This window comes from Xenopus laevis, chromosome 7S (assembly GCF_017654675.1).
Source record: "Xenopus laevis strain J_2021 chromosome 7S, Xenopus_laevis_v10.1, whole genome shotgun sequence".
Lineage (NCBI taxonomy): Eukaryota > Metazoa > Chordata > Amphibia > Anura > Pipidae > Xenopus > Xenopus laevis.
The window spans coordinates 22950559-22976469 of NC_054384.1; the positions used below are offsets into that span (position 1 = coordinate 22950559).

A 25911-nucleotide genomic window follows, 5' to 3' on the forward strand; every position below is an offset into this window, starting at 1 on the left:
TATATTCTCCCTATGACCAGTTCTGATTTCTATCCTTTTCTTTCTTCTTCCCTACTCCTCTTTCTATTGGTGGAAGTAAAGAAAGTAATGGATGTTAATTGCCTAAACTGTCATTGAATGTACAGTATGTGCATCAAAGCAAAGAATGGCTAGGCCACAATTCTGCAGATGCCTCTTATGCAGGGAACATATGTCATTAGTATATTCCATATCTGTGCTGGACTGTGCTTCATTTCAGCAAAGTTGCCAAAGACAAGAAGCCCTGACGGATTGGTGGCAACTTTTATATTTGTCCAGTGGTTAAACACATATTTATCCACTTTATAATGCCCTGCAACTCTCACTGCCATGTCTGTTCCCCTGCTCCTCACTCGTCCATTCTTTCTCTTTGTTTCTGCAGAGCCCCCTCTCATAGTTCTTTTCTCTGGAGCAGGGGTCCCCAACCTCTTTTTTACTCGTGAGCCACATTTAAATGTAAAAAAGAGTTGGGAGTAACACGAGCATGAAAAAGTCCATGGGGATGTCAAATAAGGGCTGTGATTGGCTGTTTGGCAGCCCCTATATGGACTGGTAGCCTACAGGAGGCTCTTTTTGGCAGTACCCCTGTTTATTTATACAACCAAAACTTGCCTCCAAACCAGGAATTCAAAAATATGCACCTGCTTTGATGCCACTGGGAGCTACATTCAAGGGGTTGGAGCTCCCTGACCTGAGATGGCGCCCAATATTATAAATTAAAAAATACACTTGCTGGTTCAAGAATAGAATTTTATATTGTGCAGTGAATTATTTTTAGTGTAAACTGTAATTTAGAAACAACATCATAAAAAAATAAATAAAATAAAAACAACATCATAAAAAACATCAAAAAAACAGGGGCACTGGGGCTGAGCCACTGGAGGGGGCCCTTTAAGATTTTTTTTTCATTAGATTTCAGTTTATTTAAAGTAGAAATGAAAAATGTAGCTTTATCAGTGTGACTTGTGTTTTACCAAAGCTAGTTATTGGTAATCAGAACATATAGAGGCACATTTATCAAGAGTCAAATTTCAAATGTGAGTTTTTAAACTCCCTTAAATTCAAATGAATTAGAAATTAGACTTGGGGAGATTTATTTAAATCGAATTTGTAAAAGTCGGACAAATTTAAACGACCAGAAAACTCGAATTTGATCAAACTCGATTCTCTGAAAAAAACTATAATGTCAGGAAGGCTACAGAGTTGACCCCTGGACCTCTCCCATTGACTTAAACAGTAATTCGGCAGGTTTTAGGCAGCGAATAGTCAAATTCAAATTCTTAAAGGGCCAGAGTATGACAAATCTCGAAAATCTAATTTTAATTTTTATAGGGGATAATTCCCTAGTCGAATTTGACAGTTTTGACCATAAAAAAAAACCTTTCAATTAGACCATTAATAAATATGCCCCATAATGCAGTAGCCTGCTGTTTAACATCAAATATCTGATTGGTTGTTACTAGATTTTAATGAAACCTTGCGCTGCTTTTTAACCAGCAATCACAATACCTCCTGAATCAAAGTATTAATTTGTTGGTGAAGGAACTAACTGCTAATACCAAGGTGGCAATCTAACAGTGTAATATCCTACCTTCTTATCTAGGGTGTGCTGGTTACCTGGACCAAGAGATTCAAAGCCAGTGGGGTTGAGGGAATGGATGTTGTGAAACTCCTTAACAAGGCAATCAAGAAACGTGGGGTAAGCAAATTTCTTTTTAGATGGTTTGAAAGGTTTTACTTAGCGTTAATTGATAATCCTCACACTCAGAGCATTGTACTTGTGCCATGTTTTAACCATGGAAAGAATATAGGATTTTATTCTTTTAACTGATGCTAAGTGCACTTGAAAAAACATTATGGATGGCTTAATTAAAGTGTGCTTCATCTCTGCTTGTTTTCCATGTCCATGCTAATTACACTGGTGTTTCATTTTCATAGCAATACATGATGACACAATGTTGTATTTAATTACTTGAGACACTTGTCTTCAGATGTCTACTCACTGTCTTTCTCTCTCATTTCTTTATGTTTTCTTAAAGGAACAGGAACACAAAAAAATTAAAATGTATCATTGAAATATAATGTACTGCTGCCCTGCACTGGTAGTTGTGTTTTTACTTCAGAAAGATTACTATAGTCTATATAAACAAGCTGCTGTATAGCCATGGGGGCAGCCATTCATGAAGGAAAAAAGGAGAAAAGGCAAAGGATACACAGCAGATAACAGATAAAACACCATTGTATTCTACAGGGCTTATCTGTTATCTGCTATGAGACATGTGCCTTTTCTTCATCTTGAATGTCTGCTCATGTTGTTACACAGCAGCTTCTTTATATAAACTATAGTAAAGTTTCTGAAGCAAGCACAGAACTTTTAGGGCAGAGACACATGAGCAGCAACAAATCTCCTCTTCTTCAGGGCGACTAATCTAGCTAGAATGTAAATCGTCGGCGGGATGACAATCGGTGCACTTCGTTTTCAGAAGTTGCCTCTCAAAGAAACTTTGGGCGACTTCGGAAAACGAAGCACTCCGAGTGCCATCCCACCGGCAATTTACATTCTAGCCGGTGGGATGTAGTTCGGGGAGATTAGTCACTCCGAAGAAGAGGAGATTTATCGTCAGGCGACTAAATCTCCCCGAATCTTAGCGTGTGCCCTTACCCTTACTAGCACAAAACACAACAGTACATTATATTGTAATTACTATAATACACTTTCATTTTTTGGTGTTACTGTTGTTTTAAGCGATTTTATCTTTATCCTCTGCTTCAGGACTACGAGGCTGATATAATGGCTGTAGTAAATGACACCGTTGGGACAATGATGACTTGTGGGTTTGATGACCAGAGATGTGAAGTTGGTATAATCATAGGTAACATGCAGTATATACTTGCTTTTGGTTCTTAAAATCCAACAAGTTGGAGAGAAGTTTGCTTATTGTGAAATGTGTTTATAAGGTACTGGGACCAATGCTTGCTACATGGAGGAGTTGAGGCACATTGATATGGTGGAGGGGGATGAGGGTCGAATGTGCATTAACACTGAGTGGGGAGCATTCGGTGATGATGGGTGCCTGGAGTATGTCAGGACGGAGTTCGATAGAGAGATAGACCGAGGTTCACTTAATCCAGGAAAACAGCTGTAAGTATTATCACTTTTACAATGCATTCCTCAACTTCACTACTAAAGGAAATTATTTTTTAAATTTAAAGTTACCTTTTGCACTAAGTAGGGATTTATCATAATGTACTACCAAAATACAGAGCACATTGTAAGGATGAATACAGTAAGTAATCATGTTTGCATCTGTCACACTCACTTGTGCAGGTTTGAAAAGATGGTCAGTGGCATGTACATGGGGGAACTTGTCAGACTTATCCTAGTCAAAATGGCCAAAGAAGAAATCCTGTTTGAAGGAAGAATCACTCCTGAGCTTCTGACCAGAGGAACATTTGAAACAAAGCACGTCTCTGCAATTGAGAAGTAAGTATAAGGCAAAAATCTTAACTGTGAGTTTCTACACAAGATGTAGGGTGATGAACAGGTTGGCCAAGGATAGAAACAAAACATAAAAGCGTGTGTAACACATGATGCAGGGCTGCTTCCAACAACAGCTGCGCATGGTGTGTGCTCCAATCCCTTGTGCTTTGACACATTCCTAGCAGGCACTTTACACATCAGGGATGAAAATGTATGTATAAAAAGAACAATGTCTAAGCTGAAGGTGCTGCTACTATCTTCTCTTTTCCTAGTTTAAAGCTGAATTAATTCTATATTCTTGGAAATTAAAATGTATTGGGGCCTTTTTATATGATTCAAGCTGATTAACTGTTTGAGCATTTGTGCATGTGCAAAATTGTGTATAAAGAAATTGTGTGATGATTTTTTCACAATTTGACATACTTTTTTTCTTTCTTTTAGGAGCAAAGAAGGTTTAAGCAAAGCCAAAGACATATTGACCAGGCTTGGTGTAGAACCATCTCATGAAGACTGCATTGCTGTGCAGCATGTATGTACAATCGTTTCCTTCCGCTCTGCTAATCTAGTTGCTGCTACACTTGGTGGAATCCTCATACGACTACGTGAAAATAAAGGGGTTCCTAGACTGCGTACTACTGTGGGCATTGATGGATCCTTGTACAAGATGCACCCACAGTAAGTAATCTTTTTCTTACTATAAGGTAGCAAAGCTCAAACTGTGGACTGGGGGAAAGAGAGCAGTCTGAAGATCAGCAAGGGAGAGATGTGAAGTGGATTCCTATATGTTCTCCTAGATCAGTGATCCCCAACCAGTGGCTCATGAACAACATGTTGCTCTCCAACCCCTTGGATGTTGCTCCCAGTGGTCTAAAAGCAGGTGCTTATTTTTGAATTCCAGGCTTGGAGGCAAGTCATGGTTGCATAAAAACCAAGTGTACTGCCAAACAGAACTTCCTGTAGGCTGCCAGTCCACATAGGGGCTACCAATAGCCAATCAAAGCACTTATTTTGCACCACCCATGAACATTTTTCATGCTTATGTTACTCCCTAACTCTTTTTACATTTCAGTGTGGCTCATGGATTAAAAAGGGTTGGGGACCCCTGTCCTAGATACTCCTGGAAGCCAGAATGAATGTCAGTTATGGCAAGATTTAGGGGTAAATTTATCAGAGTGAAGTTCCGCCACTAGAGTGAAATTCCGCAGCTCTCAATTCATTTCTATGGGATTTTGGAAGGAGTATTTATCAATGGGTGAAGTGAAAGTTCACCCTTTGATGAATACGCCTTTAAAAATCCCATAGAAATGAATGGAGAGTGGCGGAATTTCACTCTAGTGGCGGAACTTCACTATTAGCTTTACTCTTTGATAAATATACCCCTTAGGGAGAATTGCTTTTCTCATAGTTACTTATGAAAGCCCAGGAATATCAGGGTGATAGATAGCCCTAGATATCCTAGATAGCCTTGGAACTATTATGGGAAGGGTTATGTCACTTTTACATAGTCAGACAGCAAATAAGGAGGACTGTACAAAACATTCTATTTTTGAGGACTCAGTCCAAGTAACCTGTGATATTTATTCTGATGGTGAATATGGTAAAACTATCTTGTAGGCACAATAATGATCTGGAGTTGCATAATAGCAATTGACAGTGCTCATGTAACCAGCATTTGAAATATAATTTTTTTATTAATAGATTTGTCTATTTATTTGTTAATGGGTCTTTTGTAGGTGAAATTTTTATTGTATTTGCATTTATAAAATGTATTAAAAAATAGGGACGCACTGAATCCAGGATTTGGTTTCGGCCTTTTTCAACAGGAATCCTTCTGGCCAGCCGAACCGAATCTGAATCCTAGTTTGCATATGCAAATTAGGGACAGGGAGGGAAATCACGTGACTTTTTGTCACAAAACAGGAAAGTAAAAAATGTTTTCCCCTTCCCACCCCTAATATGCATATGCAAATTAGGATTCGGTATTCGGACAAATCTTTCTCGAAGGATTTGGGGGTACGTCTGAATCCAAAATAAGGATTTGGTGCATCCCTATTAAAAAATATGTTTCATAGTTGTGTAGTTTTCTTCCCAGACAGTTGGTGCATTTGGTATCAGCAATCCAATAAAGGACACTATGACTATATAACTTTGCCAAATTGTTAATTTTTTTCCTGTGATGAGTGGAATATCAATCATTGTGTGATATGTGCATTCTGCAGATATGCCAGACGCTTACATAAAACAGTAAAACGATTGGTTCCAGAATCGGATGTAAGATTCCTCTTATCTGAGAGCGGCAGTGGTAAAGGAGCTGCCATGGTGACTGCGGTGGCATATAGGCTGGCAGAACAGAGAAGGCAGATTGATGAGACCTTGGAAGAGTTTAAGCTCAGCCGTGATCAGTTGCTTGAAGTGAAGAAGAGGATGCGGGTTGAAATAGAGAATGGACTTAGGAAAAAGACCCATGAATCGGCAAAGGTTAAAATGTTAGCAACATTTGTAAGGAGTACACCTGATGGCACAGGTACAATTCCTATATCTGTTCAATGCTTCATTCTTTGCAGAATTAGAAGTGCATCCACTCCCTTACACATCTCTGTTGATCTGTACTGAAAAGTACAGCTTTTACTTGAGTGCAGGCACATGGGACGGAGTTTGGGCTGAGAGGAAATCAGAAGCTGCACATTCAGTACAGATCAATGGAGCTGGGGAAGAGAGAGAGAGAGGACCAATTCTCCGTGTGCCCTTAGCCTAAATGTCTTTTCCCAACCCAAAACCTTTGTCTGTCTAGCTGATGCTGACGACAGATCTCAGCAATCCCAGCATGCCCTGAATGTGGAGTGGTGTGCCAGTTGTAACCACAACTAGATTATGCACAATTATCAGCTGTAGATTCCACAAAGAGTCTCACGAGACTCGAAACATGTTGTGTTAAACAATAAACACTGAAGTTTGAGCAGTTAACCTGCATTTGGGTCGATCCTTGTGAACTTTAAACTTTGTGAATAATTCCAGGTTTAAGCTTCTTGTGTATATAAGTATACAGTATATTTACATACTGTATATGCCTAAAGGAACAGTCACACCAAAAAAATTTTTAAAGGAGGAATGACAACGCTTTAATGGCTGCCCCCATGGCTACACAGAAGCTTCTTTATTTAAACTTTCTGAAGCAAAAACCCCAGTTGTACTAGTGCAGGGCAACGGTACATTATATTGTCATTCCTTTAACACTTTCATTTTTTTGGTGTTACTTTTCCTTTAATTTAATATTAAAAGACACATCATAGGTCTATCCATTGACTCAAAACTGTCATTGAGAATATGTTGGTGCATTTTAACGGTTAGCCAGCATTTAATTATATATATATTATTAATTATATAATTATTGATTATATAGTGATTCATTGGATATGGCACATATTATGTCAAGCTTTTTCTGCTACACTGCAGAGTAGCCATTGAAAATTGCCATTGAATGTAACAAAATGTTCATCCCTTTTCTGTTCATTGGTTGTGACTCTTGAAACAATGTAGCCAGTCAGCTCTCTAGGTTTGAATTAGTGATGTGCGGGTCGGGATTTCCCCAACTCACACCTGACCCTAACCCGCCCTCCCTTGGCCCACGCCTGCCCTCATCCGACCTCCGCGTTGCTTTTATAGACCCGCCCGCACCACCAATGAAGTCACAAAAGGGGTGGGGTGCGCAGGCACATCGTCTATAAAAGACGAAGTCGGAAGCCGGCAAATACACAGTGGCCACCTGCGAGGAAGAGTGCAAGGTTGTCCCGAACCAGTTCGGTATCGGGTTGGCCCGCACATCACTAGTTTGAATGCTGCTACATTGTAATTTTGTATACAGATACACATAATAAACATAATTTTGTCCTTGCTCAAGCATGGAATATGAATTTTAGTGGCTGATTTATCTTTTCAGAAAATGGAGACTTTCTGGCACTGGACCTTGGTGGCACAAACTTTAGAGTTTTGCTTGTGAAAATTCGAAGTGGGAAAAAAAGAATGGTGGAAATGCACAATAAAATCTATGCCATCCCTACAGATGTCATGCAGGGGACAGGGGAAGAGGTACCAATCATTATTTGTGTGCTTTATTCAGAAAAATCACACAGCCCTCATATAAAATATTAGTTTGTTATTATATTTCGGTTGGTGGCTAATAAGATCCTTTGTAGGGATGGGCTAATTTTTTCGCCTCGTTTCGCCGAAAAAATGATGCCCATAGACTTGTATGGCGCAGGGCGTCAAAAAAAAATCCCCGCGACAAAATTATTTTGATGCCCATAGACTTTAACGGGTGTCTGCAACATTTCGCAAGCGGCAAATTTTTGGCGAACTGAAACGAGTCAAATTTGCCCATCCCTAATCCTTTGTACTGTTTAATGCTGACAGAAAGAATAGTGTCCATGTTGCCCCCCAGTATTCTGAACAGACTGTAAGCTTACAGGGAAAACATACCTACTTCTCACCCATGGTTAAATGAATAGGGTGTGCTTTTTGCTATTTCTTCCACTAAACAGAGGATATTTTGACAATGAAAGTAAACCCACATTCTGGTTTTGGTTTTTATGAGCCCACCAAAACGGAACAGCAGTCGACTGAGAAGTGCTTTGTATAACAAACTTCTTCTTGTCTGAAAGCCTGACATAGATTTCAGCTGGGGGATGAGAAGGTTTAGTTAATATTGGGGTTTTTCATAATCAAAACAATAAGTAATCCCCAATGCAAGGTACTTAGAGAATTATAAATTCAGACAAGCTGTTCCAAACACTTGAATGAATGGTTCCAGCATATAGTTATATAACAATAGTCTGTGACAGTGAAGCACATTGCTTCTTCTTCCTGGGCATGTCAGGGAGGATGGGCTATTGTAATTAATCAGTGTGTAGCAAGCTTTACTATGTACGGGAAAGGACACTTTTTTATAGGACCTACAACTTTACAATTACAGCAACACATAGTATTGGTGGCATAAATTCTGTTGTAACCTGTGTTCTCTGTTCTCCTTTACAGCTGTTTGATCACATTGTTCATTGTATTTCTGATTTCCTGGATTACATGGGAATTAAGGGAGCAAGACTTCCGTTGGGCTTCACTTTCTCATTCCCCTGCATGCAGACCAGCTTGGATGCTGTAAGTCTGTCTACAGCATGTCAGTACAGTGATAATCTATTGTTCTTTATTTCAAAGTAATTGCCACAACTATAAATAGACTCTAAAAACCAATATATGGCTAGAAGTGCCATATTTTATATACTACTTACTACTAGCATAAAGGTTTAGCATCTCTATAGTAGTAATCATCCAGGACTTTAAATGTTGACACAAAAGCTCACAATCGATTATGTTAGAAGTGTCAGTGACACACACACATGCTCAGCTCGGTCTGGGCAGCTTTTGAGAAGCTAAGCCTAGGGGTTGTAGCAAATCATCAAGAAGAAGAATGAGGTTAATTTGTCATATAAGCTGATGCTACAAGGCTGATGATTAAAGTTTGATCCTAATTGCACAGGCTTAGAGGCAGCCAAGTAGCCTTATATCGTGACATTTATATCTGTATATCAGTATATTGTGAGTGGGTCCCTAAGCTCAGTAAGTGACTGCAGCACAGAGCATGTGCAGTGCATCAGCAGAAAAGAAGATGGGGAGCTACTGGGGCATCTTTGGAGACACAGATCTTCTCTGCTGAAGGGCTGTGGTTGCCTTGGGCTGGTAAAGAAACCCAAAACATAATGTGCAGCATTTCTGCCTTTCTTTGTTAGCGTTAATTCACATTTTAAAAATGTCATCTTGAAGTTTGAGATCATTACAAATTGAGTTTTTAATACAGAGGTTTTTAACCTTGGGGTCCCAGACGATGACAAACTATAATTCTGGATGCTCAGTTATTAATAGGAGCTTGCTTGGTGTTGAAGTTCAGTAATATCTTAGGACCAAGTTTCACAAACTGCTTTAAAGGGTGAGCTGCCTGTTTCATTGCTTGATATCATACTAAAATGTTGTGTTGGGATTTATTCTTCCTTCTTCCATTGTGCTTTCTTGTTTTATATGAAATCAGATTGAGTCAGGCTAGTTCATCACCCAATGTCAGCTGGATCTCCTGTGTGCCATTTTAATTGAATGTATTTTTTTTATTAAAAAGTGGCCTAATGAAAACCCAAAATATTGAATGGAATACTTGTGATATTAAGGGGGTTATTTATCAAGCTCCGAATATCTGAACCCCCGAATAAAAAAAAAAAATAACTACAAATTATTCGAGATTTATTATTATTATTTATAAGTCCAATGGTCCAAAAACTCTGAATCTAAAAGCTCTCGAGGTCCTGTATAAGTCAATGGGGAAGATCCCAGTGTCTGCGCTGATGTACTTACCGATATCCAATGATTTCAGGGATTTGGAGCAAATAAGTCTGCCGTTTTTGCGGAAAACTCCGAACAATTTGGAGTTTTCTGAGTTTTGCCCAACCCTATTTTTTCGGGATTTTTTCTTCATAAATAAGGTCCATTCGGGAATTCAAGTTGCTCGGAGTTGGATATTAAGGTGGCCATAGACGTAACAATTACGATGTTTGTTGGAAAATATCTTTCCAAGAAAGATTGTTTGTTTCAACACACACGTGTAGAGCTGAATCGTCAGATATACAGATAGAAACAATAGAATTCAACCTGTATCTAACGATTCAGCACTAACAGTGGCCGATGTTTGTGTGTCTTCAAAGGCACCCAATCAAAAATTTCCTTCCAGCCCTTTCGACGAGCCGACCGATATCCAAGTCTTCTGCCGATATCGGTCGGCTCTTTTCCCACCATACACTCACCGAATATAGCACGAAAATTAGTTTCATACGATATTATCTGTGTGTCTATGGCCACCTTTACAAAAACTGAGATAAATTCAGACCTTGATATATAACTGCCTAAATCATTATATAAATTGCTCTACTGTTGCTGCCTGGTGAAATGGGATCTCTATTCTACATTGATTTATTTCTCATACCAACTCCCTACTGAGCCCTAGGTATTAGCTTATGGTCAGTACTGAAATAAACACCACTTTTTCTCTTGCACAGGGCATGTTAGTCACGTGGACCAAGGGTTTCAAAGCCACTGATTGTGAAGGAGAAGATGTGGTTAATCTATTAAGAGAGGGAATTAAGAGAAGAGAGGTACGTCACAGCTACATAACTATGATTCTTGTGCACATGGAAATATATCATGTACTGTACCACTTGAGTGTAAATAAATACAAATACTATAATAAATATTATTATTAGCAGCAGTAGTAATTTAATTACAACTACCTGCATAATCGATCAGTTACACAACAATAATGTCCACTAATGTATGTAAATGTATTGGGTGAGTGAATACAATTCCAGAGACATCAGACTGGATTTGTTTTTATTACCAGAAGTACAGTATATCATTCATTAAGAACAAAAATGCTTTAAATGCATTTACACATAGGGGCACATTTATTTAGGGGCACATTTACTTAGCTCGAGTGAAGGAATAGAATAAAAAATACTTCTAATTTCAAAGTATTTTTTTGGCTACTTCGACCATCAAATTGGCTACTTCGACCTTCGACTACGACTTCGAATCAAACCAAACCGACTTTGATTCGAACTAAAAATCATTGGACTATTCAACCATTCGAGAGTCGAAGTTCTGTCTCTTTAAAAAAAACTTTGACCGCCTACTTCGCCATCTAAAAAAGCCCATAGGCTTTCCTAGCTTTTTTTGATTGAAGGAAAATCGTTTGATCGATGGATTAAAATCCTTTGAATTGTTCGATTCGAAGGATTTAATCGTTCAATCGAACGATTTTTCCTACGATGATCGTTCCAACGAATGAATAGCGGTAAATCCTACGACTTCAATATTTGAAGTCGAAGGATTTTACTTTGACGGTCGATTAACCCTCGATGTTCGACCGTAAGTAAATGTGCCCCTTAGGGTCGATTATCGAGGGTTAATTAACCTTCCCCATAGGCTAACATTGCACCTCGGTAGGTTTTACTTGCCTAAGTAGGAGGTCGAAGTTTTTTTTAAAGAGACAGTACTTCGACTATTGAATGGTCGAATAGTCGAACGATTTTAAGTTCGAATCGTTCGATTTGAAGTAGCAAATTCGATGGTCGAAGTAGCCACAAAAATCATTTGAAATTCAAACTTTTTTTTATTCTATTCCTTCACTCGAACTAAGTAAATGTGACCCATAAGGTCGGTTTCGCTGTTGTTTAATAGTCCAGTATGAATATGTTACTGACACCTGTAAAGTAGTAAATATAAATCTAGGAGTCAGACAAGACTTTACAGGGAATGCTTTGCTAAAGGGCAAATGTTCAGCTCTCCTAAAAATGTGTTAAAATAGTAATTTCAGGTGACAATAACTTTCTGCATTCTCCACTTTCAGGAGTTTGACCTGGATGTGGTTGCCATTGTAAATGATACAGTAGGAACCATGATGACCTGTGCGTATGAAGATCCAAACTGTGAAATTGGTCTCATTGTTGGTAAGTGGCCCGACATCTGAAAATCCAAGGACAGGAATAGACTGAGTATGTACAGGTGTGGGCTCTGTTATCTGGAAAGCTCCAAATTACAGGAAGGCCATCTCCCATAGACTCCATTATAAACGAATAAATCAAATTTGAAAAAAATGATTTCCTTTTCCTCTGTAATAATAAAACACTACCTTGTTTTTATCCCAACTAAGATATAATGAATCCTTAACGGAGACAAACAATCCTATTGGGTTTTTAGTTGATTTAAGTTATGTTGATCCAAATTATGGAAAGTTCCTTTATCCAGAGAACTCCAGGTCTTAAGCATTCTGAATAACAGGTCAAATATATTGTACTGTATTTGTTTCTGTAATTAATAGGATCTAGATCTTATGCGAATTACCAGAGAGGTGAATTATAAAGTCAACACAAATATATATGAATTACATTATAGTTCATTACAGCAGAACCTTTATTCCTGAAAAGTATAATATATATATATAGATCCATCTGTGTACAGCCTGTTGCTGCACCACCTGCTGAGGTCAAATCAAATATCATCAGATATTTGTGGCAGTCTAATTAGTACCACAAGGGGCCAAAATTATCTTGACAGGGGTGTAATTTCCCTGTTTAAAGACTAATACATTTTGCAGATATTATACATGCAAAGATGTGCATGTAAAACTACAAAACACATTCCCTAGCAGGAGATAAACAATTAGTGACACATCAGTATGTCAACTTACCTAAAATGCTAAAATAGGATCCTTTACAGAGACAAGAAGAATGCCATTTATATTCAAGTTCTATCTAATCTCTTTTATTTTAGGGACTGGCAGCAATGCATGTTACATGGAAGAGACAAAGAATATTGAAATGGTGGACGGAGAACAGGGAAGAATGTGCGTGAACATGGAATGGGGAGCGTTTGGGGACAATGGATGTCTTGATGATATCCGCACAGTCTATGACCAGGCTGTTGATGAATTGTCATTAAATTCAGGGAAACAAAGGTATGTTCTTTTAATTCAGTCAGGAACAGTTGATGATCCTCTTGCTACTGGTGTTGTTTTAATAACTTTACAAAATCTGCCCCACTATCTTCCATGTTGTGCCTGATTTCCCCAACAAGGGGAGACCCATTTATCAAAGGTTGAAGAAAAAACTTGAATGTCTAATATTCCATCTAATGGTTCCGACCCAAAAATTCGAATCATATGTGATCTGTACGAATCGAGTTTTTCTCCCCTAAAAAAAAACTTCTCAACTTTTCCAAATGGCTCAACAGACCTCTGCCATTGACTTGTACATGAACTCGCAGGTTTAAGTTGGCGAATATTTGAATTAGGACGGTTTCACATTCAAATTTACATTTGAACAGGGGGATTAAAATTAGAATTTGTGAATTTTGAAACTCGAAAATTAGAATTTACTATTCAAATGTTGATAAATCTGCCCCTTAGGGGCCTATTTATAAGGCCTCAAATTTTTCTGGTTGAATTTTTAAGGGAAAAATATGAATTTTTAGAGGGAAAAAAGCCTCACATTTTTTGAGATTTAAACTGCTCCAAAGCTGCTAAAAATTCAAATCTGAAAATACTCCAGTTAAAACCTGTTGAATTCATGTAAAAGCCAGTGGCAGATGTCCCTGGCATTTAAATATTTTTTGCCTTCATGGTTTTCAAGAGTTTTGGGCTGTTTGATGGAAATTTTCGTGGAAATTCAGGTGACCGTTGTAAAACGTTGCATGATTCGAATTGCCGCACGACTTTAACGTAATTTTTCCCACTCGTGCAATTTTTCATTTGGATTTTTTGTAGGAATGCACCGAATCCACTGTTTTGGATTCGACCGAACCACAGAATCCTTCACGAAAGATTTAGCCGAATACCGAACCAAATCCTAATATGCAAATTAGGGATGGGAAGGGGAAAACATTTTTCACTTCCTTGTTTTGACACCCCTAATTTGCATATGCAACTTTGGATTTGGTTCGGCCGGGCAGAAGGATTCGCCCGAATCCTACTGAAAAGGCAGAATCCCGAACCAAATACTGGATTCTATGCATCCCTAATTTTTTGTAAAATAAGCCAAGTCGTGTTTAGGAGTTGTCAATTTTTATTTTTTTTTATTTTTGAAATAATGAGAAAAATTTAAGGTTTAATAAATACCCCCTTAACCTTTCATCGGGTGCATTCTTGATCACCCACACTGATCATGTAGTTCCCTCCTAATCCCCCCACCACAAGTCACATGACCTGAGGGCAGCTGGGAAATGTCAAAATGTCTAGCCCCATAGCAAATTTTAAAATTATATATAAAAAAATCCATTTCTTGTTTTGAAAAACGGATTTCAATGCAGGATTCTGCTGTAGTAGCACTATTAACTGATACATTTTGTAAAAAACATGTTTTTCCATGACAGTATCCCTTTAATGTTCAAAAAGTCTGAATCTGTTGAAATGAAACTTAGAAGGAAGTTTCTTTAGAACGCAAAGCAAAGCCAGTACTTATTTGCCATGTTCCTGCAGGTATGAGAAGATGATCAGTGGCATGTATTTAGGAGAAATTGTGCGCAACATATTAATTGACTTTACAAAGAGAGGATTCCTGTTTAGAGGACAGATTAGCGAGGCGCTGAAAACCACAAGTATCTTTGAAACCAAATTCCTTTCCCAAATTGAAAGGTAAGTAACAGACACACTCTTTCTGATTGAATACAACATTTCTTGGCTATGTTTTTTATATTATGTATCTTGAGTCTTACAATTGCTTCCTGTTCAAGGGAAACAGCTCACCATGGCTTTCATACAAAGGATACTGGGACGTTTTGTGACTTTCCAGGAGCAGCAGTTAATCCTAATGAGTTGTGTTTGGATAGGTTTGCTTTAACCCTAAGCAGTTTGAGGGTGAACATGCACAATAGGACACCCTATGATGTAAGGCAATAAAGCAAGTGTTTGCCATGGATATTCTTAATGCATCATAAGGGAGTCCAACCCACTAAAAAGACATACAATTATGAAAGTGCTGGGTGCTTATCCAGAAGACAACTCTCCTGCTCAGTGGCCATTAAAGGAGAAGGAAAGCTACGGAGGCATTTTATTGCCAATAGATGAGCTGCAATAGTGCAAGCTAGAATGCTATATTTATTCTGTAGAATGCTTTACCATACCTGAGTAAAAAGCTCTAGAAGCTCTCTGTTTGTTTAGGATAGCAGTTGCAGTATTAGCTTGGTGTGACATCACTTCCTGCCTGAGTCTCTCCCTGCTCACTTATAGCTCTGGGCTCAGATTACAGCAGAGAAGGGAGAGGAGCAAACTGAGCATGCTCACGCCCGGGGCAATGAGGTTTAAGCTGAAGGCAGGAAGTCTGATACAGAAGTCCATGTGTACACAATAGAAGGAAAGAAATGCAGTGTTTCTTTTGACAGAGGACTCAGAGCAGCATTACTTTGAGGGTTTACTGGTATATTTAGGTGGACCTTTCTGATAAGGCTTACTTAGTTTTAACCTTCCTTCTCCTTTAAAGGAAAACGTTACCCCCGAAATGAATACTTTAGCAAAAGATAGTTTATATCTTTTTAAGTGGCATATTAAAGAATCTTACCAAACTGGAATATATTTTTAAATAAATATTGCCCTTTTACATCTCTTGCCTTGAACCGCCATTTTGTGATGGTCTGTGTGCTGTCTCAGAGATCACCTGACCAGAAATGCTGCAGCTCTAACTGTAACAGGAAGAAGTGTGGAAGCAAAAGACAGAACTCTGTCTGTTAATTGGTTCATGTGACCTAACATGTTTGGTTTGTTTGTGTGCACCGTGATCCCAGGGGGCGGCCCTTAGTTTTTAAAATGGCAATTTTCTATTTATGATTAACCAATGGCACAGACTACTAGAAAAGTATATTATTAGTTTATTTACATGAAGCAGGGTTTTACATATGAGCTGTTTTATGCAGTATCTTTTACAGAGACCTACATTGTTTGGTGGGGTATAGTTTTCCTTTAAAATCAGTAGAGAAAATCCAATAGCACACAAAACTTGCATTGGGTAAACGGTGTTTCATAACTATGTATTTGCTTGGGCATTTAATTCTCTTATGATCTCTTACCTTGGCTACAGTAATATTCTTTTTCACTGATCCTTCTCCTAAGGATCAATATAAGATGTTGCTATGGAGAGCAGACCCTCTCATTTGCCATCTAAATGTTTTCGAATAAAGTGTCTTATTAAAGTGCTCATCGTGTACATTTCATGACTGTCTTTTATTCTCTTTACAGTGACAGATTAGCTTTGCTCCAAGTCCGGTCTATCCTCCAGCAATTAGGTCTGAACAGCACCTGCGACGACAGTATAATAGTAAAGGAGGTGTGTGGCGCTGTATCTAGAAGGGCGGCACAGCTGTGCGGCGCAGGCATGGCGGCCGTCGTGGATAAAATCCGAGAGAACAGGGGCTTAGACCATCTGGACATCACAGTTGGAGTTGATGGAACATTATATAAATTACATCCACAGTAAGTTCTTGTTTTCTAACAAGAGTCTATGAAGGATGGCCTTTTTTTAAAGGGGAAGTAAAGTCTAAAATAGAATAAGGCTAGAAATGCTGTATTTTGTATACTAAACATAAACATGAACTTACTGCACCACAAGCCTAATCAAACAAATGATTTATGCTTTCAAAGTTGGCCACAAAGGGTCACCATCTTGTAACTTTGCAAGACCAAGACTGTGCACATGCTCAGTGTGGTCTGGGCTGCTTAGAGATCGTCAAATAATATCTGCCAGAAGCCGATACAGCAAGAATGATTAATAATCAGAATATACAGACTGCACTGGGTCCTGTGTTGTCATGTAATCTAATGTGGATTTTATAGTTTTTGTATTGTTAAATACAAACTTTCTCCAACTCTGCAGAACCAGTGGCTGCAGCAAAATAATCCTCCAAATAGAATCCCAGTTTATCTGTTTAAATCTGGCTCCATGATCTTTGTCCCTGCAGCTGGAGTTGGAAACAGTAAAGGGGATGTAAAGACAATAATAAAATCTCTACACAGTCGCCGACTGCTCTTCAGGGAAACAAACAAAGTTGCTTGAGTTCTGCATGGCTGGGAAGTAAGGCGGGGGCTCCCCCTGCTGTTCATAAGTATGATTGTTTCCCTGCTCAGCAGTTAGGGACCGTCTGACAATTCCTATCCACAGCAGTAAATGAAGAGAGAATTTCACTGCATACAGTCAGGTTTCTTATAAAAACTGTACACATTTTTTAATTAAAGTATATTGGAGATATGTTTCTTTTTCATTAAAGAAAGTAAAAATGGGATTTTGTTTTTCTTTTGTCTTTACATGCCCTTTAATTTGGAGCTTTCTGGATTTCCAAATTACGCATCCCATACCTGTAATAGAAAACATTTTTGATCCTATTACTAACTTTCCTAAATTGTGTTTCTTGTTTCAGCTTCTCCAGAATCATGCACCAAACCGTTAAAGACCTCGCCCCGAAGTGCAATGTTTCTTTTCTCCTGTCGGAGGATGGGAGCGGTAAAGGAGCGGCTCTGATCACTGCTGTGGCCTGCAGACTCCGCAGCGGGGAATAAAACGAAATCCTGAACATCTTCCTTTAATGCTCCTGCCTTTTACAGCACTTTCATTTCAAGCATAACCTTAAGTAGGCTGGTCAGCTCCAGTCATGATGTCCATAGGAAGATAATAAGGGGAAATAGTAGGTCACAGTAGAAAATTCTTGCTCCGCTATGTATCAGTCCCACAGTTAAAGGGGAAGTTTAGCTTTAACTTAACTATTAGTATGCTATACAATGTCATTGTTTAAGCAAATGTTCATTTGGTCTTCGTTATTTAAAATGTTTTATCATTTTTTAATTATTTATCGTTCTTTTCTGCCTCTTTCCAGGTTTAAACAATACACAGTCAGTGAGGCTAGAATGTTATTATTTATTTTTCTATTCTCTCCTGTTCATATTACAGTCTTTTATTCACACCATTGCCTGACTGTTAGGGGCAGATTTATCAAAGGTCGAGGTGAATTTTCGAATGCCAAAAATTAGAATTTCAAGCTACTTTTTGTGTACTTCGACTAGGGAATAGTCCAATTCAAATTCAAAATTCGAATATCGAAATTTATCATGTACTGTCTCTTTAAAAATTCAGCTTCGACCATTTGCCATCTAAAACCTGCCGAATTGCTGTTTTAGTCCATGGGGGACCTCCTAGAACCTACTTGGAGTCAAGGTTTTTTTTGGGCAAAACGTTGAATCAAAATCGATATTCCTTCGATTCGTACGATTCGAATTAGGCCGCATACGTACCTATTCGATCGCAAACGGACCTATTCGACCCAAAAAAAAAAAAAACTTTGCGACTTAATTTCAGTTGGTCTTTTGAATTCGAATTTCTACGTTTTTTCAATTTGAATTTCGACCCTTGATAAATATGCCCCATAGGGTAAAGAGAGTGATATTCTGAGACAATTTTCTATTATTTGTGGTTTTTGAATTATTTAGCATTTTATTCAGCAGCTCTTCGATTTGCATCTTAACCAATCTGATAACTAGGGTCCAAATTTCCCTAGCAACCATGCACTGATTTGAATAAGAGACTGGAATATGAATAGGAGAGGCCTGAATAGAACGATCAGTAATAAAAAGTAACAATAACAATACATGTGTAGCCTTACAGAGCATTTGTTTTTTAGAAAAGGGTCAGAAGAAAAAGGCAAATAACTATAAAACTATAAAAAAAAAATAATGAAAACCAATTGAAAAGTTGCTTAGAATTGTCCGTTCTATAACATAATAAAAGTTACCTTAAAGGTGAACCACCCCTTTAAGGGCAGAGACATACGGTCAGATTGAGGGAGATTAGTCGCCCAGCGACAAATCTCCTCTTTTTTGGGGCGACTAATCTCCCCGAACTGCCTTCCCGCCGGCTAGAATGTAAATCGACAGCAGGATAGCACTCGGAGCGCTTCGTTTTCCAAAGTCGTCCGAAGCTTCCTAGTAAAGTAACTTCAGAAAACCAAGCGCTCCGAGTGCTATCCTGCTGTCGATTTACATTCTAGCCGGCGGGAAGGCAGTTCGGGGAGATTAGTCGCCCCAAAAAAAGAGGAGATTTGTTGCTGGGCGACTAATCTCCCTGAATCTGACCGTATGTCTCTGCCCTAAAAATAAAGACTAATTGCAAATTGTCTCATAGTATCTCTGTCTACAGCAGGGGTGTCCAAACTACGGCCCGTGGGCCAAATGCGGTCTGCGATCCATTTATAATTGGCCAAATTCCAAAAGTATACCAGAATATGGGCCGCACACAGGGTCGGACTGGCCTGCCGGGGCACTTGCGGCGTGCGCTGCGTCTGCACGTAGGGTTTGATTGCGCAGCACCCCCGTGACTCCTCTTGCTGACGTGACTGGCCAGAAGAAGGACCCGACTCCTGTAGAAAACATTGCGCTCATGCTTGGATGCACTCACACGCAGCACAGCGCAGCAGGGAGCAGCGATGGTCCTGAGACGGCAGCATTTAAATATGATCAACATTTTGTAGCTTCCTAGCAGCCATCTTCCAAGTGCTGCCTGGACAGGAGGGAGGTCGGTAGTGTGAGTGAGAAGTGAAAGGGACAGGGGAGAGAATGGTGGAGGTGGGTGAAGGGGAGAGGTCCAGTATGAAGAGAAGGGAGAGTAAGAAGCAGCTAGGATGGGGAAGTGAAATTGAAGCAGGAGGTCAAGTGAGGTGTCTGGAAGGTATTAAAAAAGCAGGGCCCACATCCTATTGTTCCAATGGGGTTACAAATCATTTGTAACAAAGCAACACAATATGGGGTCTTGGACAAATGTAAGGGGCTACAAAGATTTGTACACAGCACTGAATACTATTTGGCCATGCCCTCGTTTGACACACCCAGGGTTGCTACTTTTTATTACTCATTTAGGGCCTAAATCACTAGTTAGATACCTCGGAAGGGATATTGTTGTCAGGCTGAATGGTCGGCCCCCGCACATTTTCACCTCTCCAAATCTGGCCCTCGTTGCAAAAAGTTTGGAGACCCCTGGTCTTTAGCATACTAAAGGTGCAATTTAATGGTGAACTGCCCCATAACATGAATCCAACCAGCTGGCCAGTGATAATGAGTTATAATTTATTCTTTTATATGTTATTTATCAGTTTGTAAGCGCCCAGCAATGTCAAATTCTGTTTTATCTTGAATGTGTTTTTTTGGCCATAAATTAAGAAGACACGATATTCTGTGACATTAGGCTGAAACTCATTATGAATTTTAAACATGCAATTATTTAGTAGGTCTATCCAACATCTCTGCTTGTTTCTGAACTACAGCTCTCTGCCGCCATTGAAAATAGTAGTTCAGGGGTGCAGGGTGGGAATAGACTGTAGAACGGCTTCCATTCCAGAGCTCACAAACATCTTCCCAAATCATGAAGCACTGGAGACACCTCTGTTACATGTGCTGTCAGTGGCAATTCTCAATGCTTGTATGAATAGTGTTGTGTCAGTCGTATGTACCAAAGCCCATGTGTACGTTTTTGTTCCTCACGTCGGCCAATATTCAGCTTGTTTATTTCTGGGAGGTATCGTTGTTGAACTGCACAAAGCAGGACCCAGGAACTGAAAGGGTTGGACACTTTTATATGAATATCAATTGATTTTGCACTGTGATTGGATGTGTTGAGATCGTGTGAATTTCATTTGTAAGGGTAAGGCCACACTGGGCGTTTTGGGGAGATTTGGTCGCCTAGCGACTCGTCTTTGCGGCGACCAATCTCCCCAAACACCTTCCGTGACTCTGCGCCAGGTAAAATGCAAAAACGTCGGCGCTAATCACATGTGGCGATTCGTTTTCCGAAGTCGTCCGAACTTCGGAAAACGCAGTTTTGGGGAGATTTGGTCGCCTGGCGACTAATCCCCTCGTCTTTGCGGCGACCATTCTCCCCAAACGCCTTCCGTGACTCTGCACCGGCTAAAATGCAAAAACGCATCGGAAAACGAATCGCCGCATGTGATAAGCGCCGGTGTTTTTGTATTTTAGCCGGCGCAGAGTCAGGGAAGATGTTTGGGGATGAAAAAAAGCCGGCACTAATCACATGCGACGATTAGTTTTCGGGCGACTTCGGAAAACGAATCGCCGCATGTGATTAGCGCCGGCTTTTTTTTTTTTTTCATTTTAGCCAGCGCAGAGTCAGGGAAGGCGTTTGGCGAGATTGGTCGCCGCAAAGACGAGGCGATTAGTCGCCAGGCGACCAAAACCCAAATGCCCAGTGTGGCCTAACCCTTAATGTTTGTATTAGAAAAAGAAGCCTGACAAATCCAATGTGAGGCAGAAAGAGATATATTTGCCACTCTAGGTCACTAATGTTATTTATCAACTTAATAAACTTTTTCCAATGTGTGTTACTGGGCATTCTGCGTTTTTATTCCTATTGCAGTGCCTGCAATTAAATGTATTGGATTGAAACCGTTGCTACAATCAAATCAAATCAATGCAATGTGTTTAAGGGTAGGACTACACGGACGTTTTCGGCGTGGTCTGACTCGCTGCGGCAGCGTCTGCAACGGACAGTCACGTTGGATCAACGATGCAACTTCATCCGGCATTTCTATCTTTTACCTTATTTCCGTCGCATGCGACTTGTCGCAGGGGTTTTGTCGCATCGCGCCGAAAACGTCGGTGTAGTCCTACCCTTAGAGATAACCAAATTGGGTTTACCTTGACATGATATGGTGGCTTACCAATTTTATGATCTTTGTAACTTAAATCCCTTGTTTTTCTAATGCACTTGCATAGATACTATTGGGCAGATTTATTAAGGGTCGAATTGAAAATTCTAATTTTTAAAGTCGAATTGAAAATTCTAATTTTTAAATTTGAATTTCTAGTTTGTTTTAGGGTCAGATATATCAAGGGTCGAATTTCAAGTTTATGGGAGTTTCTCACTCCCAACAACTCCCACAAACTTGAAGTTCGAAAAAAAAAAAAAGACCAATCGGAAGTTATTTAAAAAAAATCTAATAATTGGATCGAGCTGCAAATTTGATTTGAATTTTTTCACCAAGAATTGTTTTTGAAAAACTTTTTTTTCCAAAGTCCACCAAATGACTCCAAATTGATTGTAGGAGGCCCCCATAGCCTGTGACACAAATTTGGCAGGTTTTAGATGGTGAATAGTCTAATTTGAATTCTTAAAGGAGCAGTACATGATACACGAATTTGGACTATTCCCTAGTCCAATTACACTAAAATAAACTCGAAATTCCAATTAAAAAATTCAAATTTTCAATTTGACCCTTGATAAATGTGCCCCTTAGTGTAATTCGACTAGGGAATAGTCCAGATTCAAATTGAATTTAAGAATTCAAATTCGACCATTCGCCATCTAAACCTGCCGAATTGGTGTTTTAGGCTATGGGGGACCTCCTGCAATCAATTTGGAGTAGTTTGGTGGAATTTTGGGAAAATTTTATTTTCTTTTTGGTGAAAAAAAACTTGATTCAAATTCGTTTAGAGTTTGCAGGTCAATCCTTTTCACCCGAATTTAAAAAAATTTGAATTTTTAAATAAATTTCAATTGGTCATTTTTAATTTCGAGTTTTTGGGAGTTTTTAGAAACTTTCATAAACTCGCAATTTGCATTGATCAATCTCCCCTCTTTTTTGTATGCTTCTAGTTAATTCAGCAAGATCAGTAGCGCTTCCATCGTATGTAACTATAGAGGAAGCAGACCCTGCGGCTGCAGGGGGGGCCCAGGAGGTATAGGGACCCCATGAGGCCCTAATTCTTATACATTTATAATAAATATTGGTAAAACAGGCCAACCTGTAAACATTTTGGGGGCCTGAAAGATAATTTGCTGTGGGGCCCAGTAATATCTAGTTACGCCACTGGCCACTCCTAATTCCGATAGCATTAAAATAGGGCTGCACTATTCTGGATTCGACCAAATCCTTTCGCGGAAGATTCGGCCGAATACTGAACTGAATTCTAATTTGCATATGCAAATTGGGGGTGGGAAGGGGAGAACATTTTTTAGTTCCTTGTTTTGTGACAAAAGTCACATGGAAAGAAATATGCAAGTTCGAATTCGGTTCGGCCTGGCAGAAGGATCCGGCCAAATCCGAATCCTGCTGAACCGAATTCCTGGATTTGGTGCATCCCTACATTAAAGTACAGCTGAAATGGCTCTATTAATAACGACTTGACATTTCTTTTTGGAAATATTATAGAAATACATAGATTTTTTTTAATTAATTGCTTTCCAATCAATACATGAGATATTTCCTTTAACTCTTATCACAATTCTCTCCAGCCAAATAAAAAATCCTAAGAGCACTGAGCAGAGTGGAGACTGGCATGAAAAACATGAAGCATTTCCAGTCTGATTTTTGCTCCGCTCAGTGTAGCCGCATTCAGTGTGAAGCTGTGCCGGGGTCAGTGCAGGTACAGGAAAGCTGCTGATCTGAGTGGATTCACTTCTCTCAACCTCATTAAAATCCACAGGCGGAGAAAAGGCTCGAATACACTTTGTTTACTCTTGTCCCAAGGGTCAGTTACTACCTGCATGGCAAAGTGCAAGAAAACACAAGTGCAATCCACCATTTTTGTGTACTGTTTGCACTTAATTTGGGCACACAAGTTAGGGAGCTGTAGTGGGTGCAGGGTGCAGTTGGGCCCTACAGGTAGAAAGAAAGGACAAGACTTCATTACACTCACAATAATTGTGCTCTGTAGAACCGGACTGACCCACAGGGATACCAGGTAATATCCCAGAGGGCCCCAGTCTTAGTGGCCCTACAGAAATATGTTTCGTTTATGCACAATAAACTATTGTTGGGATGGCCTCTGAGGAAACTTCGGGCAACTTCGGAAAACGAAGCGCTTTGATTGCCATCCCGCCGGTTTACATTCTAGCTGGCAGGAAGGCAGTTCGGGGAGATTAGTCGCCCTGAAGAAGAGAAGATTTGTTGTTGGCGACTAATCTGCCCTAATCTGACCGTTTGTCTCTGCCCTTAAGGTGGCCATACAAAGGCGGATCTCAGCTGCCAATTCAGGTCCTTTTCACAAGCCAGCCACAATACAATCTTCTCCTGCCATAATTTGCTTCTTTTAAACAGCAGCCGATAAGAGTGACAAGAACTACAGGAGCTCATGCAGTCCAATCCTCACACACGCTGCGCACCGTTTATTCCTCCCTCCGCTCTGCCACTCCAGAAGGGTTGCCACCTGTCTGGTTTTGACCCAGACAGCCTAGTTTCTTTGAAGGATTCCCTATGATTGATGCAGTGATCTTAGCCTATTTTTATCTTCTCTCCTCTCTGTTTCCATTGCCTTGTCATTTGCTGAGTTATCCATCACACTATTTTGCAAAGGAGACTATTGGCTCTGGCTCTTCTCTACTTTTCTTATTCTTCACTGCACTCTCTTCCAGTTCTCACTGGTGTCCACTCCCTCATATCCCTTTGTTTTCCTCAATATCCACCTCTCACCCAATTGGTACACTTTCTTCCCTGCTCCATCTTCCATTCTCTTTCTTTTCTTATTCCTTCTTATTCCTACTTCATATAAATCATTCTGTGAGAATACCTGGTGGTCTAGCAGTGGTGTAGTGGGGACACCCAACGTCTGACGTCATTGGACAGTGGCACTAAATTCAAATATTTAAAGGGCCAATGGTCGGAAACACACTGCCCAATGTAGGTCTATTTTCAATAGTTCCTGGGTGCAATTTCTAGTGTTTCTGATCTGTTCTTGACCCTGCCTGTCCCTGACCTTGTTTAGTCTGCTGCAAGTCCTGACCCGTGCCCGTGTACTGACTACTCTCTTGGATCCTGCTTTGTATTGCGATATTGGTGTGTTTGACCCGACCTGTGACCTTGACTACTCTCATGTCTCCTGTAATTGTACTGCTTCTCCTGATTGGTATCTACCCAGTCTGTCCTTGTTCTCAGTTCCTGCTGCAAACGTACGGTTCCCTTGTCTGCCCAGAACTCTTTCCTTGGTCCTCTCGTATTAAGACCTGGCGGCATGCGAGTAGCAGAGGGATCCTCCCGAAGTGAAAGGACTGGTACTTTAGGGTTTGTTTTGGGTTTGGGATTCCGTACGTAACACATTCTCTCCTCATGTGCCATTGTTTCTTTATTTCCCTGTGTAACATATTCTCCCCCTTTCCCCGTATAACAAATGTTGCTTTCTCTCACGCTTCCCCAGAAGCCAATCTCTTCCCATTTCTCATCTGCTTTTTTCTCTCCTCCATGTGTCGCCCACTCTCCAACCAATACGTTTTATATCCCTCCTTTCCCTACTCCCCCAACCATGTGTCAGACTGTTCCCCTTAACTCACTTTAATAAGACAGTCTTTCAAGCAGGCAGGGGAGGATAGGGATATGGTTCTCTCAAAGCAATAGCGCACAGGCTTGGGGTCAACTTAAGAAATAACAAACCTTGAGATGGCAAATGGCATCCAAAAAAGCCCCTGAAATTAAAATGCTTGCCCAAGTGGAGACACAACAATCACCCACAATGTTTCACTTGGATGCCAGGGGCCAACCAATCAAACGTAGACAACAGGTCCATGTTCCACATTATTTTCCCTCTTCTCCTCACTCCTTATTCTTCTTTCTACATACTACCATCTATCCTTCTCTCCAATTACTGTCTCTTTTTTCTCATAGAGGAATGGTTAATGACCAAAATATAAGCATAGAAGTTCAAATGGCTGTCTGATCAGGAGGACTAACTGACACTTAGGCCCACCAGGAATTTTCTTGGTACCTTGGGGGGGGGGAGCAGTCTAACGCTGATCATCAGTTACTTTTGCTTAAAGAAAACATCAGCACATTCTGCAATCTCTATTATA

At 39.8% G+C, this 25911-nt stretch overlaps 1 protein-coding gene across 2 annotated transcripts in view; it reads left to right on the top strand.

The window, feature by feature from the left end:
* Nucleotides 1-18133, top strand: part of LOC108697444 (hexokinase-1) — a 56903-nt gene extending 38770 nt beyond the window's left edge. For both annotated transcript variants that reach the window (XM_041570995.1, XM_018227476.2), the window contains exons 5-18: nt 1622-1717; nt 2792-2891; nt 2977-3160; nt 3347-3502; nt 3941-4174; nt 5719-6023; nt 7437-7585; nt 8531-8650; nt 10591-10686; nt 11940-12039; nt 12863-13046; nt 14565-14720; nt 16317-16550; nt 17492-18133. In XM_041570995.1, coding sequence (XP_041426929.1) covers nt 1622-1717; nt 2792-2891; nt 2977-3160; nt 3347-3502; nt 3941-4174; nt 5719-6023; nt 7437-7585; nt 8531-8650; nt 10591-10686; nt 11940-12039; nt 12863-13046; nt 14565-14720; nt 16317-16550; nt 17492-17630 — 2253 coding nt within the window. In that variant the 3' untranslated portion in view covers nt 17631-18133. The remainder of the gene's footprint in view (nt 1-1621; nt 1718-2791; nt 2892-2976; nt 3161-3346; nt 3503-3940; nt 4175-5718; nt 6024-7436; nt 7586-8530; nt 8651-10590; nt 10687-11939; nt 12040-12862; nt 13047-14564; nt 14721-16316; nt 16551-17491) is intronic.
* The last annotated feature ends 7778 nt before the right edge of the window (nt 18134-25911 follow it).